Below are 15,542 nucleotides of genomic sequence, written 5' to 3'. Positions count from 1 at the left end.
GTTTGGAGGCAGAAAATAATGAAAGAAAGAGGGCAGAAATCCACGTCATTTTCAATTTACGTTGTAAGAAGTTACTTATGTTCACTGCAGTTTATGTATTTTGACTGGATACAACAAAGAAGTCTACAAATATTTTTGTAATGTACGTAATTAATTACAGTTTTCACTATTAAATTTTAAAAGGCGTTTTAGAAGCATTTCTAATATAATACAGAGTTAAGGTGGATATGCTGTGGTAGCTTGTTGTTGCTTGGGTTTAAATTATCTGAACAATCCAATCATGCTTACTGGGGAAAACATCAGTTAGCTTATTTATTTTAAGACATACTGTACATCTATTTGGTAGATATATTTACACTGTTGTATTTTCATCTTGGATAGCAAATATCTATGGACCCACTCGATATGAAACTCCCTCGCCATTTAGAGGCTATCTACTATCATCGGACCCCCTATTTTCAAATTCAGTGAACAGGGAAATTCAAGGAACACAACAAAACTGTGCAAAATCAAACAGTAAACTTGTTGAATTATGTAAATATATTATTTTTTGCTGAATGAGTAACAAGAAGGTTACTTTTTAAGAAATGGAAATACGGTCAATCCCATCCAAGGAATTGTAAATCATAGCGTGTACGTTTAAACCATGTAGCTTTGTAAATTATAAAACAAAAATTATAAAGTGTTTGTTTTCTTTGAATGTATAAATATAAGAAAATAAAATTGACTGTTTACATCGAGCACAGTATAAATCAAATAGGAATATCTTGAAAAGGTTAGTTTTCTTGCAATTATAGCTTTTAATTTTAAATACCGTTCGCCATTCAGCATTTTGGTGAGTAGTGGAGGAGAGCTTCGTAATGACAATCGAACGCCACTGTACCCTTCCTGCAAAGTACGTTCCCTCTCTCACTTCACTGTGACATATGCTTGCTGCATAAATTGCCCGCATTTACGTCACGCCAGCCCGACCGCACTAGGCTAGCCGCAACGGATGCCCAGCCAGGCACCTCTGTTCTATAGGAATACCTTTTGGTGCACGATGGTCAGTTTCTGGCAAGCATAAAAGAAGGATCTCTCTTCTCTGCTACTTCAGGTATTGTAAAACATTACTTTTCTATTATTACAAATTATTCCAAACTGTGCCCTGCCTAATGAAGCTTCACCCATTTTATTATCAAACAAAATCATCTATCATTGCTTCCGATGTTCAGTAGAAGATACTAATTGAGCAGGGCTATGCCAAATAGATCCATTTTCATAAACAATACAATGCCACATCCAGCATACTAATATCCATAAGACACTACAAATACAACTTCAAAGCTTTTCAGTCTGTCAAAATAACGGTAGGCCTACTCATTATAACACTATAATACACCTGTAAAAAACCACACTAACCTGTAAAAAACACACTAATAAACAAATAAATAAAATATTTCTGAGATACAAACCTCAGAAAAGGCTGCGTCTAAGAAATCGTGTATTCTTGCGGTACCTAGGCTTACATATTACAGGAAAATGGTGCTTGGTGAAGAGCTGAATTTATTCAATAGCTCCAATAGTGTGATAAACAAAACAAGAAAATAAAAATGGAAAAATATAAAATAATGGTAAAGTATACCACCTTCTTCCATTGGCAGAAGAGTTGATTTCTTTTCAACATCTGGCAACAAGCTACTATCCAAATATGGTTCATCTGGACCATCTCCATCTTCCAAATCAGCCAGCAATTCATCAGCCAAAGACATGGTAGAAAATTACACTACTCCTGAATATACCGCCAAACTCCTGTTAAAAAAAATAAGCTACACATAACATTTGTCAAATACACGGTTTAGAAACGTACTTGTTGGCACATTACTCAACACGTTTAGTATAAAATAAGGTTAAAGATACACAGAACAACGCAGAAAGGAAGTGTACCTTAAGAAAACTGCCGATATGGAGATAGAGAAGACGTCAGACGACAGGAAAGTCAAATTTCTCTTCTTGTATGCTTGAATCGGCACCGGTTAGCCAAACGAAGATTATGAACCACCTGACCACCTGACAAAAACTTGGTAAACATCAGCGCAGCATCAGCGCTCAAACATTATACTACATACTGCAATGTCACCACAATTGCCCAAAGAAAACCAAACACCAGCCAGGGAATCGCAGATTGAAAAGCGGCCTAATATATGTTAAGACGAAATATACATTTCAAAATATACACACACGCAAATAATATTAACCAGTTACTACTCAGTAACAATCGCATAACAAGTTACAAAATTGTTACAAGAAGGCTTTGAGTACAACTTGTGTAGTTGACAGCGCCGGACAGCAACTTGAACTTGTTACGCCATCATGTGGCATAGAACTGAACTTAAAATGTAAACAAAGTGAAGCTTGACTGGGGTGAGCGAGCACAGATAGCCGCTGACAGCAGACATAGTGAGCGAGTGTAAAATGTGTTTAATGATTCAGAATGACTTTTCACCTGTTGCTGATTGCTTCGTCTTTTAATAGCAACCATATTCTTCGATAGCAGTTCATTTATACAGCAGCCGTCATGAATCCTATAGTAAGTTCGCAACCGTCATGGTATAGGGTGAATATCATTATTGTAGGTGTTGTCGTTCAATGCAATTTATGTTCACTGAAATTAGTAAAGTATGTTGAATTATAGCATTAATTTAAACTAAACATTCCTTTCTATACAGCTTGAGTGAAAATTTGTCGGTAAATTACGTATGTGCTGTATTTCAGATGAAAATGCTGAGCTCCTTGGGCTGTCAGGATCAGTTTAAATTAGCAGTCGCTTATCACATTTATATGGAATTGTGTGAAGGTAAAGTAATAATTTTACATTTTGTTGACAAAAGTAGAAGTCCTCTGAAATACATATATTCATTTTATTGTCAAGGGAAAGGAACAATTCAGTCTATTGTTAATGGAAAGGAGCAAACAAATGAGAAAATCAGGACATATGTAGGAAGATAGGAACATATATTGCATTATGGAGATAGTGGGTTCGAGCCCTACTGTCGGCAGCCTCTAAAGATGGTTTTCTGTGGTTGCCCATTTTCACTGGGCTGGTCCTTAATTAAGGGCATGGTCACTTCCTTCCCATTCCTAGGCCTTCCCTATCCCATCTTTACAATAATACCTATCTGTACTAGTGTGACATAAAGCAAATTGTAAAAGAAAAGTACACAAATAGGATAAACACAATGATAGTTCATGTGAGAAGTTAGAACAATAGGATGAGAAGACAAGGTTAAACATGAAAACACTGAGTTTTGAATCTCACTGCTGTGATGAAGCTGAGAATTAGAAACGAGATCATCAGGGGCTGAGAAGAAATGGATTTAGAAGAACTGTGACATATGATGGAGGGAGCCTGCTTTTCTTGAAGACCACAGAGTAAGAAGATGTGGAAATTGTTCGAATTCTTCAGTGTTTTCATGTTTGTCCTTATCTCCTATTTCTTTTACTCCCTCTTCCAACTTATCATTATGTTTATCCTATTATCTGTTCCTTTTAATGTTGCTGTCCTTTTACAGGATCATTGATAAAGAAAGCCCATATTTTAAAAAATTTCTCCTTCAGTTAGGATAAAGAACATATTGAGGTGATTGTGGTCTTAAACTGTACAGGAAAGATGAGAGTTTTTTAATGTACCTTTTTTTTTTTTTGCTAGGGGCTTTACATCGCACTGACACAATAGGTCTTACGGCGACGATGGGATAGGAAAGGCCTAGGAGTTGGAAGGAAGCGGCCGTGGCCTTAATTAAGGTACAGCCCCAGCATTTGCCTGGTGTGAAAATGGGAAACCACGGAAAACCATCTTCAGGGCTGCCGACAGTGGGATTCGAACCCCCTATCTCCCGGATGCAAGCTCACAGCCGCGCGCCTCTACGCTCACAGCCAACTCGTCCGGTAATGTACCTTAATAAATTTCTGTGTATGTCCCATTGGTGGCACGACAGATGTTAAATCGATAATCAGTTTCTGGCCTCGTAATCTGGAGCATGCCTGGAATGACAATTGAAATAACAGCAGTGATCCTTTGTCTGCGATGTACATATATTCTCGCCATAAACAATGTTGGTTTTTTTTCTTTCTTAAATGATATTTGTTCGTGGCATCGACCTCTATTCAGTGTGGTGCGCTCATTTGCTTTGAAATGGCTACGCAACACATGTGCTATAAGCATGGTGATTTACAGTGGTTCTGATGGCGAAAATAAATTGAAGGATTTAGCCAAAAATTATATTGCAAGAGCAGTGTGCTGTGAACTGGACAGGGGAAGATCCTGAAGGCAATCCCTTCTCCACTTGAATTCCATGATCAGCAAGACGTACAACCAACATTCAGTAGAAAGGTTCTACGTTTATAAGCAGTTCGCGCAACATACAGTGCTAATTTGAAACGTCTCGATGCTTGAAAATTGTTCACTCAGCTAGCGGACGGTAGGCCATGATCTGGCTAAGCGGTTGGTAGAGTATGGTTTGTGTCAGAAAAGAACAAGAGTTGACTGAGCGAAGTTGGATAGGAAAAATGAAAGCATGTAGCCTGACACGAGTAAGTGGAATTGATGCCAGACTCAGCTATGCGAACTGTGATCACCAGCCCACTGTCCTGTCCTGGTCCCCCATTTAGTCACCTCTTACAACTGACAGAGGATCCCATGAGTGTATTATACTGTTCCCCGCCCACAGGGGGCAATATCTTGTATATCCTCTTAACCCACGAGGGATCGCATGGCGAGTGTAACGTCAGGAGTCGCATACAATCGTTTCAGCCGGAAATCAATAAAACACCAAACGCATACTTAATACGCTATTTATTGTTACAATAATATAAGGTAATACTATTTAAACACAGACAAACATTTTTAACGTAATAATTATAATAATGAGATTGCCTTTTGCTGATGAAATTGAAAGTACTGTAAAAATTCATGTTCTGTTTGTGGAAAAGACTTTTAAAATGATGTTTAATTTCATTTAATGCACATCTAGACAATGCTCCTTCTCCCTGTATTCAACAATGAATGATAACATTTTACTTTCCGCATTATAAATAAGTCTACGCCATGAGTCGCATATGGTTGAATAGACCGGAGACAGGTAACGAAATCGCTTGCGAACAAAATGACTGAATACCCAGCTTGTCACTCACTGAAGGAGTGGAGAGGGATAACAGTGGTGTGACAGAAGTGTGGACACGTCCATTGAAAGGTACTGAAGGGGGAGGAAGTATAATAAACAGTGTTTGCGGAAGGATTGATCAAAATAAACAGAAATGGTTGAAATGTCCGGACATGACCCCTTACGCGTTAAAATAGTTATCACCTCTGAAGTTAGTATTTAAAAATCAGCTTTTTCTCTAGCTGAGGGATAAGCACTTGCTCTCAATTATGACTCTTTTACAGATTTTATTTTTTAAAAAGACTGAAAGTGGAAACAGTAGTTGATAAATGTATAAATGTATAATTGTATCGTTTGGTTCTTTTCCAGTGATGACGCTCTGGGATGTGCAGTGTCACCACAATTCGAAGCTGGACCTCATATATTTCACTGCTAAACGATCAAAGTCCTCCAAGGAGACAGAAATATTCGTCCCACATTCAGTCACTAGTGATATCACAATGAACTGGATCGAGACAGTACAGAATGAGATATGTGGTGAAGAAGTGAAAAAGTAATTTTCTTTTTTGTTCTGTAACAGGTGTTGTGTTCTTTATTAGTACAGTTAGTTGAAATTTCTAGTTTCAGTTAGTACTTGGACACTCTAGTCATTGGTTAAAGCAGTGACTCCCAAAGTGGAATCCAAATCATGGATTCTAGTAGTCTGCAGAAAAAAACAAAAATATGGTATTTCAATAACCTATATCTAAATTTCAGAATCGTAAATTACAGTGGCCTCAACATACGAAGGTGTCTGGCTTGTGCATGCGCAGGCATATTCTTTCCCCACCATGATCTATTCTGACGGTGAACCATGTACATGCTCCTTCTAAGTAAATGAATAAATCAGCGATTAATGGGATACAAGTGAAAAGAAAATTATGTTGAGATTTAGTTACAATGTAAGCGCTTAATTAAATTGAAAGTATAGGTTTTGTTTTGTTTTTTCTTCTTTCTGTGAAAAATTACTGTTTCTTTAGATTGTTACCTATTTTTTCCTACCTTTGGGCTAACATGATAGGAAACTATGACATATTTCAGTCTTATTTGATAACCTGTTAGGAGGAACTTAAGTTACTTTTTCCCATGGCAAAATTAATTATTAATAATTTTTGGTCGAACGGGTATTTTGTATTCTACCCCTTGGGACTTTCCTAATGTACTCTCCCAAACAGTCATTATTACTTGATATTTTACTAGCATCCATGTTATTCGAACTGGTGACATGTTTGAGTGTTGATGCCAGACCCAGTACATGTGGTAATGTAAGTTAATTAGAGTGAGTCTTAATGTTCTTGTTGATTTATGTTCGCAGTTGTCAGACTAGCTTAGTTTTGGATTGGCATTCTCTCACAGCCATGGTGTTGTGTGGTGTAATGTAGTTGGGATCGCTCACACCGATCCCATGTGTTGATTTTTGTGTCACCCATCCACACAGATTTTAGGCCTTAACTATGATTATCTCTGATTATGAAATAAGCTATGAAATTATTAAAAGGAGTGAATAGCACTGGCATTAGAGTCACTCATTGTATCACGTGGTGCAGCAGAGGATGTAACAAGTGTAGTTTAGTTGTCAGTCTGGTAGTATAGTGTACTGTAGTTCAGTTACGGTAGAGAGAGAGACACACACCTCAGAAACCCGTAAATAGGAAATTAAAGCTTTGTTTGAACTTTTATACCATGTTGGTATGCTGTGATCAGCCCGTATATTACAATGCCATGTGTGCTTCCTGACAGATTAAGTAGGTCAGGCTACATGTCTGTTACTGATGGAAAATTAAAACAAGAAACTCCTGATGAATACCAAGTATTATGATTTCTGACATACTTGACTGTATATTTTATTCCGTCACAATTCAATAATTGGCTGAAATCTAGAGGTTTACTTTATTTCTAAAATACAGTACACAACTCTAGTTAAGACAGCGAGGGGCCCTACTTTCGCTGTAACACGTCCTCTCAGCAGACGTCTTCTTATGTTGAGGCCAATGTAATTTATACAGGATTTTTTTAATAAATGATGACGTTTTTCAATTTATTATCATAATCAGCCAACTCCAGATATGATAAGTTGATGTCTGTGATAATTATTTTAAGGGGCAGTGCAACCGGCCAATTATCCTCTCGTAACAGTAATCACACTAATCTTCTTCTTCTTCTTCTTCTTTTATGACCACATAGGATCACTTTAGTCAGTCCGTCGTTCAGGTCTCTTTGAAGGGATTGTTCGGGCTTTGCGGTCCTCCCAGTACTTCTTCAGACGCTCCGATCTTCGTGCCCTTTCCTCAGTTGAAAATGTGCGTGTTGTTGGTTTGTTTTGTGTAAGGGTAAAGCGGAGGTTTGTATTCTTGAGTTTTGTATTCAATTTTATCTTATTTTTGGTGTCTTCTGTTGTAAGGCCTATTTCCTTCAGATCCTCTCTTACTTCTCTGATCCATTTACATCCTGTTGTGGTATTTTTTGAGACGAGATTGTGTTGTACTAGTTGTTTCAGAAGTCTCGAGTCCTGCATCCTCATGATATGTCCAAAGAATCCCAGTCTCCTCTTACGCATAGTATCTGTAATGGGTTCTAGCTCTTTGTACACGACTTTGTTAGGTATTAACCGCCACTGTCCATCTTTCTGATATTTTTTGTTGATACAGGTTCTTCCAATCCTCCTTTCAATTTTCTGAAGTCTGTCAGTCTTTGATTGTTTATTCAGGTAAAAGAGTGTTTCTGCTGCATATGTAGCTTCTGGTTTTATAACTGTGTTGTAGTGTTTTATTTTTGTATTTATTGATAGACATTTCTTTTTGTAGATATCCCATGTTAATTTTTGTGCTTTAGCTAATCTATTTGTTCTTACTTGGATTGAGATTTTTTCATTTAAGTTATGTGTTATTACTTCTCCAAGATATTTAAACTGAGTTACTATTTTGATTTTATTACCATTTATGGTGACTTCTTTTAGCTGTGTTGGTTTTTGGGGCATAATTTCTGTTTTTTCAAATGATATTTTGAGGCCAATTTTATTTGCAATGTTTTGAAGTTCTGATATCTGGGTTTTTGCTTCTTTTATGTCCACTGCTAGTAATGCTAAATCGTCAGCAAAACCCAGGCAATTTGTTTTGATTTTTCGGCCAATCTTTATTTTGGGGGGACATTTTCTAAACCATTCCCTCATTACCATTTCTAGAGCACAGTTAAATAATAGTGGTGAGAGCCCATCTCCCTGCCGTAGTCCAGTTTTAATTTCAAATGTCTCTGATGTTTCCCCCCTAAACTTCACTTTTGACTTGGTATTGGTGAGAGTCAATTTTATCATGTTTATTAATTTGGGGTGTAGTCCAAGGTGCCTTAAAATTTTAAACAGAGATTCTCTATGGATGCAATCATAAGCTTTCTTGAAATCTACAAATGTTATCACCATATCTCTGCTTCTTCTCCTGTTATAGTCCATTATCAACTTAAGACTCATGATCTGATCAGGACAGCTCCTCCAGGGTCTGAAACCTCCTTGATATTCTCCTAGTTCTTTCTCAAGTTGTAAACTTATCCTATTAAGGATGATTATTGAAAATATTTTGTATGTTATGTCTAGGAGAGAGATTCCCCTGTAGTTATTAGGGTCGGTTTTGTCCCCTTTTTTGTGCAGAGGATGAATGAGGGCTGTTGTCCAGTGTTCTGGTAGTTCTTCTTTAATCCAGATAGAGACAAGTTGTTGATGGAGGGCAACTTTTGCTGAGGTTCCTGCATATTTCCAGATTTCCGCAAAGGTCTGATCTTCTCCTGGCGCTTTGTAGTTTTTTAATTTATTCAGAGCTTGGTAGACTTCCTTTATTGTGGGGGGATTGATGTTTTCTGGTGATGTTTTTATCGGGGTGTTGGTGTCCAAATGAAGGAGTTCTGTAGGTTCCTCACAATTTAAAAGCTTGTTGAAATGTTTAGCCAGAATTTCTGCATTGTCTTTATTGTTATGGGCCAGCTTACCATCTTCATCCTTCATCAGTAGGGTCGGGGGTTCATATTTTTGGAGCTGCTTTCTGAAGGTTTTGTAGTAGTCCCTTGATTTAGTTTTACTGAACTGTTCTTCAATTAACTGCAGGGTGTCCTTATGATGTTGTCTTTTTATTCTTCTTAAGACTTGGGTAGTTTCTTTTCTCTGTTTTACTAGCTTTTGATAGGATATTTCTGTCTTTTGGGACTGATGTAATAGCCATGCCTGATGTCTTTTCTCCACTGTTTCATCACATTCACTGTTCCACCATTGGTGTTTTTTACGTGGTTTAATTGGAGCTAGGTCTTCTGCAATTTGTTTAAGGTTGTGTACTAAGTCTTCAAGTTTGTCTGTGATTTTTATTTTTTCAGTTGCTTTCTGGTAATTTTTGTTGTTGATTAGCTGGGTAGGATCTATTTTTCTTTTAGTTTTAAGGGCTTGCTTTTGTTGTCTCCTCTGGGGAGTGAGTTTAATTTTAATTTTAACTACGTAGTGATCTGAACCTGTGTCTATTCCTCGGAGGACTTTGACGTTATAGATCTCTTTGTGGTGGTATTTGTCCATGCAGACGTGGTCCAGTTGCCATTCTCCTTTAGTGTAGTCAGGATGTTTCCATGTTTTGAGTTTTTGAGGTTTCCTCTTAAAACATGTAGATTTTGAGATTAAATTATGGTTTCTACACAGGTCAACTAGTCTCTCTCCATTTTTATTTGTTTTCTTGTGTGCTGGCCATTTTCCGATGATGTCACGGTATTTTCTTTCTCTGCCTAGTTGAGCGTTGAAGTCGCCTATTAATAATTTTATATGGTGTTTGGGGATGTTATCTATGGTCTGGTCCAATAGGTCCCAAAATTCTCCTGTTTCCTCCTGGTCTTTTGAGGAGTTGTTTTTATCATTAGTGGGAGCATGGGCATTTATTATAGTATAGATTTTATTAGATGCCTTTAAGGTGAGCGTTGAGAGTCGTGGAGACTGTGATCTGAATTCTTGAACTGAGTTTATTATTTTAAGGCTGACCAAAAATCCTGTTCCAAATTGTGGGACATTCTTCATCACTCTCTTCCCGGGTATACCTTTATAAAGTCTGTACCCTTGAGATTCCAAGGCATCCTGGTCAGTGTTTCTAATTTCCTGTAATCCCATGATAAGAATTTTGTGTTGGTCCATTATGTCGGTGATCACTTTTAGTTTACCGGTTTGCATGAGTGAGTTTATGTTGTGTGTAGAGAAGTATGTTATCTGCTTTGGTTTGATTCTTGATTTTGTCTCATTCGTGTATGTAGTACTGGGGTATTTCCGTGCCTCCGACTTCACGGTATCTTTCAGGTGGCAGCCCACCGTATCCGAATGCTGCCTTCTCTGAACTCTTGGTTCAGCCGGTGGAGTATTCCTTAAAAGACCTTCCATGGTTGACTGTCAAGGTGTCACCTGTGTGGGACTAGGTCCCGAATTACAACTCTGGATGTGATCCAGTGAGGTGATAATGAGGCCGCTCCTCTGGAGTACAGACGCCTTGTGCAGCCGCCCCTAACCTGGAGAACAGACGCTGCATAATGGATTCCAGTGGCATTTCCTCCACTGTGGGGACCATCACCCCACCCAAAGGGGCTCATTCGCCCGAAGCCATTGGCCCCCTTAGGGAGTCAGGTTATTTCCCGCCGCCCAACACTCGGCGTTGGCAATTTTACAGCTGGGTGCCAGACCAGCAAACCCTCCTCCTTTCTCATTCCGGACTTGGGACCGGACAATGGCGGAGTTATCACACTAATCATAATAAAGAAGTCCTATCCTTTGATATTGGAGGTATTGGAAAAATTAAGATAAGGGCCATGAAGGGCATGAAAATGAGACTCCCTAGGCCTTGAAAACCCAATGCCATTGCGGTCAGAAGAGAACGAGCATTGACCACTGAATTTCGGGTATGGAAGATAAATCAGAGGAGCATGGTCCAATGCTAGGCTAGGACCCGTGATTGCAACCTAATTAAAAGCCCCTGGTTCCCCTTTTAGTATCCTCTTACAACACAAGGTACTTGGGGTGGGTGTTGTGCTTAAGTTGGTGGCCTTCAAAGTAGACAGAAAGTTGTCTGTTTGCTAATCTGCCACAGAGGTGGTAGCATGCTGTTTCTGTCTTTACAGAATTCAGTTGTAATTTCCACCTTTGAAATATGAACCAAGATCTGATAGATTAGATGTTAACCCTCTTCCACGCAGTGCGCCGATAGTATGGCAAGAACGCTCACGGCGCCACTACATCGGTTCTATTCTATTCAGGGATTTTGGTCATTTGTGTGGCTGTTAAGTGGTAACAGATGATCATGACAGTAACTTAAAGTGTTGAATTTGCAGTTTACTCAACAGATTTATCCACCAGCATGACGAAATATTTTTATTTTTGACAAATGACATCTGTTGACCGTGAATGTTTATGTTGTGGTTGTTCGAAGATGTTATTTTATGGATCTGTTTCTGGTTGGCTTATCAATACAACAATTCAATCTTGCTATCGGTTTAGTTTAGAGTTTATTTCGTTTCTCTGGTACGTCATGTGTTCGCTGTAATTCCTGAACTAAAATTATACATCTTCTCATTACTCCATTGTTGCATGTGCTTGCGCCATCTTTTTCTTGTAATGGCTGGGCCATGTTAAAGGCCGAATGATTCCAATATCAATGAATGTTCAGATGATTTAGACAGTAATAGTGACTTTTTGGTCGAAGTGATTCCCATTATGTGTGAAGTGACGATTTTACTCCTGAAGATTTTCATACAGTCACAGCTGCATACCGTGTATCAGACTGTGAAGAACCTGACATCGATGACCGTCACGTGTACAGTGAATAACTTTGTGTGTCATACTTCATGAGTGAATTGCAGCACATACATCATACTGTTATCAAGTAATTCAGAATTAAATGTTCTTTCTTTCAGATTTAAGAGTAAAGAAGAAAGACGTGATAATGTCTGATCTTTCTGTCATCGAAAACCATTATTTATTTTTCGAAAATGATTTTCAAATTTTAATAATTTTTTTGGCTTTTCTAATAATAATATGTCCAAGGTATATTCATATCTGAAATGCTCATAGTTTCCTATATTAGTATGATTTATTTTATTTTAATATGTGTTAAACTGTTTACGTGTTGAATTTTTATAATTTGGTTGGAAAATCACAGAAATTAGTTTGAGCTGCTTTGAGGAAACCCCTGCATATAGGCTGAGTACGAAAGGCTTAAAGTAAGTAGCTTCAGTTGTCTCAAAATTCTGGTGTCTGCGGAACAGGTGGTAATTGCTTGGTGCAAGCTCTGGGCTGTATGGTGGGTGGTCCATTTGTGCAGCAAAATTAGGGTTGCGCATTGTCATGCAGCAACAGAACTCCAGATGACAGTAGCCCACGTCACTTATTTTGTATGGCGGGCCATAGGTTCTTCTGGGTTGCACAGTACGGAACTGCATTTATTGTTGTCCCGTGTAGCATACATTCTACTAGAAAAGTACCACACCTATCCTGAAACACAGTTGCCATAATCTTGTAGGTTGAAATTGTCTGTGCGACTTTCACTTTGGTTGGGGAATTTGTGTGTCACCATTCCTTTGGCTTCCATTTTGTTTCTGGAATATCATGCAAGACATCCATATCTCGTCCTGTGGGAGTGTGATCCAAAAGTTCATCACCTTCTTCATTGTATTGGGTCAGAAATTAAAAAGCACTGGCCATTCTCCTTTTTTTTTCCGTCTTCTTCTTCTTCTTCCAGAAAGCAGCGTGGGAACCCATCACGAACACAATTTTCTGAAGTGCAAGTTTGAGAAACGGTCTTATACAGAACTGACCTTGTGAAATTTGTGGAAATTCCAGTGACAAAGTGAAAATTTTGAACTGCCAATTTTCATGAATTTTTGCATCGACTGCACATACCAAATCATCTGTGATTACAGAAGGTTGGCCCAGATAACGGTTCATAGTGAACATTGTCCCGCCCATCCTTGGAACAACCCTACTCATTTACTTACTTTGCTGTCACCCGTTGTTATTGGGGCCTTACACCTCATATATCTGGCAGTGAATGTCCGCTGCTGACATGTTCCTTGTTGTCAAAAACTTAATTGCAGACCATATTTCACAGTCAGCAGGCTGTTCAGTTGTCAAACATATTAAACTCACAGTATAAAGAGCACCAAGTGATGCCATGACTGCAAATGGAATCTGCTTCTGTACAAAGGCATGCCAGAACCTGGCACACAAAATTTATACCGCTGCAGCCTGTCGGACTTTACTTAAAAAATAACTAGGTTTTTCAGTCTGTCAAAATTCATGAAGATGAAAAGGATCTTAAATGTGTTCAAACTGAGAAGAAATTGTTTCGATTTTAACAGACTTGAGTTAGGATGGTGCCTGTATGTCTTTGTCGGCTGCAACTCGTATTGGAGTAAACATATTCTTCAGCAGTTTACATTTTCACACTCGCAAAGCTTTGTGAAAATGTTTCATATACGACTTACTAGCCCAATCTTTGCATGAAACATACGTCCACACAAATCACATGGAATGGCTAGGGGAGGAGGGGGCTAATCTTGATGGAGCTTCCGTGCTTGTCATTTAGCCTCTTCATGTCTGCGTTATTCCTCTTCAAACACACTAACTGATATAGAAACAGTGTGGTGCCAAAGTGTACCTAATGTATAAACAGCAGGGAAAGTGAGCCATGGGAGTCAAAAATTTGGGAACCACTTGCTTACAGTCTTAATAGAGTCACATTTCTTTTTAGCACATGTAATAAGTAGCACAAACTCCCATTTCACCATATCCAGTATAAAAATGCAATATAAAGTAGTATCTCAAATTTTTGTCAGTATTCTTAGATTTCACTCTTTTTTTTTTTCAGAATTACTCTGGCTATGAAACATCAGGATTCATCAGTAGTGTACTACTCCCTCACACAAGGCATGGTGGCTCCTGATTCACCTGAAACATCTAGACAGAAGAAACAATACCAGGATAAACGGCACAAAAATGTAACGGAACTCCATAGGCAGAGAAAAGAGTTGTTTGAGCAGGCCATGCGAACGGGAACACCCTTCGAAGAATCTTCTGATGAAGAGCTGTAAAATATTATTAATTAATAGTAGTTCTCCTTAATGTTGTGCTGAACAAGAAGTCATCTCTGAAGTGGTACAATAATGATAAATAAGGATATTTTAAGGGGGGGTTTGAGATATTGCCCATTTTTATCTTGAACTCTCCAGTCTTACTGTATATTGCTTGATTGATATTGATATATTGATTGAATAAAATCTAATCTGAATACAGAAATTATATAGATATTATTTGTCTTTTTTTTTTAATAAATCTTCCTACATCAAATGCAGGCTGCTAGATTGTGGTGGTGGTGGTCTTCCAATATTGATGGAGTTTTATATTGGATAATGTATTGTCCCCTTCTCCAGGGTCGCTCAGTCGGCGGAGCGAGAGTCCCAAAGGGTGGACTGTTCGCAGGGCCAACTTGCTTTTACGGGACCGACCGACAGAACATTTATTTTTACAGGTCCATTGGTGATTGGATAGGAGACATAATTTTGAATGAAAATCAGGACAAAATAACAACAATGTTTATTAAAATATAATGAAAACTCAGCCTGGACAAATGCAAAACAAAAAAAACTATTACAATATTTCACCAAAATAATTCAATTCATTATTGCTTGTGAACAAATAAAACGACTGTGACTCCTTGCATGCTTCTCGGTTTCATTTGATTCCATTACTTCTTCAATGAAACTCCCTCCAACATTTTACTCTGCAACATTGAATTAATCATGTGATTAGCAATGCTATCATTTTCAATTGCAACACAGGTTTAGAAAATTCTCAGGTAAATTACTGTAATACTTCTTTGAGAAACTTCACTATCGAAATTGCATTTACTTATTTAAAAAATTTTGTTAAAGATTTACTTTACCATACTTGTGAAAAATCCTTTCTAAATCGTTTATCACCATCATGATATTCTTTAGCTTATTCTTAATAAGTTCTGTACAAATCACTTTTGGAAAACTCCTTATAATGTTTGAGATCGTCGTTATCATTTTGGAAAACTCTTTACCACTTTGAAAAACTTCTTTACAATGTTTGAAAATTTTGAAAAATCCTTTGGCGAACTTCCCCTCTCTCGTAGACTTTGCTCGACTGTATTCTTTTAGAATTCTTTATAACGTTTCCTAACTCTAGTATTTTATGGATGGATAGAGTATCACGCAACATTATGCGTAATCAACAACAACAATATCAATGCATCATCAATCACATCAAATACACAAAAGATAAGCATTCCTGGAATGATGTGGGTAAATGTCACGAAATAACATAATTCTAACAACTGTTTA

General features: G+C 37.9%; 2 protein-coding genes across 2 annotated transcripts in view; one reads left to right on the top strand and one right to left on the bottom strand.

Moving 5' to 3' along the window:
• Prp31 (pre-mRNA processing factor 31) overlaps positions 1-2,113 on the bottom strand; it is a 44,743-nt gene extending 42,630 nt beyond the window's left edge. Inside the window, exons 1-2 of the mRNA XM_067157505.2 lie at positions 1,927-2,113; positions 1,628-1,791 (exon numbers count right to left, since the gene is read on the bottom strand). Coding sequence (XP_067013606.1) covers positions 1,628-1,751 — 124 coding nt within the window. The 5' untranslated portion in view covers positions 1,752-1,791; positions 1,927-2,113. The remainder of the gene's footprint in view (positions 1-1,627; positions 1,792-1,926) is intronic.
• Positions 2,114-2,398: 285 nt separating this feature from the next.
• LOC136884654 (tRNA-splicing endonuclease subunit Sen15) lies at positions 2,399-14,466 on the top strand. Its single transcript, XM_067156892.2, has 4 exons — positions 2,399-2,569; positions 2,755-2,836; positions 5,511-5,694; positions 14,045-14,466. Exons 1-4 carry the CDS (start codon positions 2,558-2,560, stop codon positions 14,265-14,267), a joined length of 501 nt encoding a protein of 166 aa, XP_067012993.2. The 5' UTR covers positions 2,399-2,557; the 3' UTR covers positions 14,268-14,466.
• Positions 14,467-15,542: the final 1,076 nt, after the last annotated feature.

The sequence above is a fragment of the Anabrus simplex genome, chromosome 13 (assembly GCF_040414725.1).
Source record: "Anabrus simplex isolate iqAnaSimp1 chromosome 13, ASM4041472v1, whole genome shotgun sequence".
NCBI lineage: Eukaryota > Metazoa > Arthropoda > Insecta > Orthoptera > Tettigoniidae > Anabrus > Anabrus simplex.
Note: the sequence above shows the minus strand (reverse complement) of the source record. Positions and strands in the feature narration are given on the sequence as shown.

Coding starts and splice junctions, on each gene's coding strand:
- LOC136884654 (XM_067156892.2), top strand. Junction 2,837..5,510: donor TTATATGGAATTGTGTGAAG/GTAAAGTAATAA, acceptor GTTCTTTTCCAG/TGATGACGCTCTGGGATGTG. Junction 5,695..14,044: donor TGTGGTGAAGAAGTGAAAAA/GTAATTTTCTTT, acceptor TTTTTTTTTCAG/AATTACTCTGGCTATGAAAC.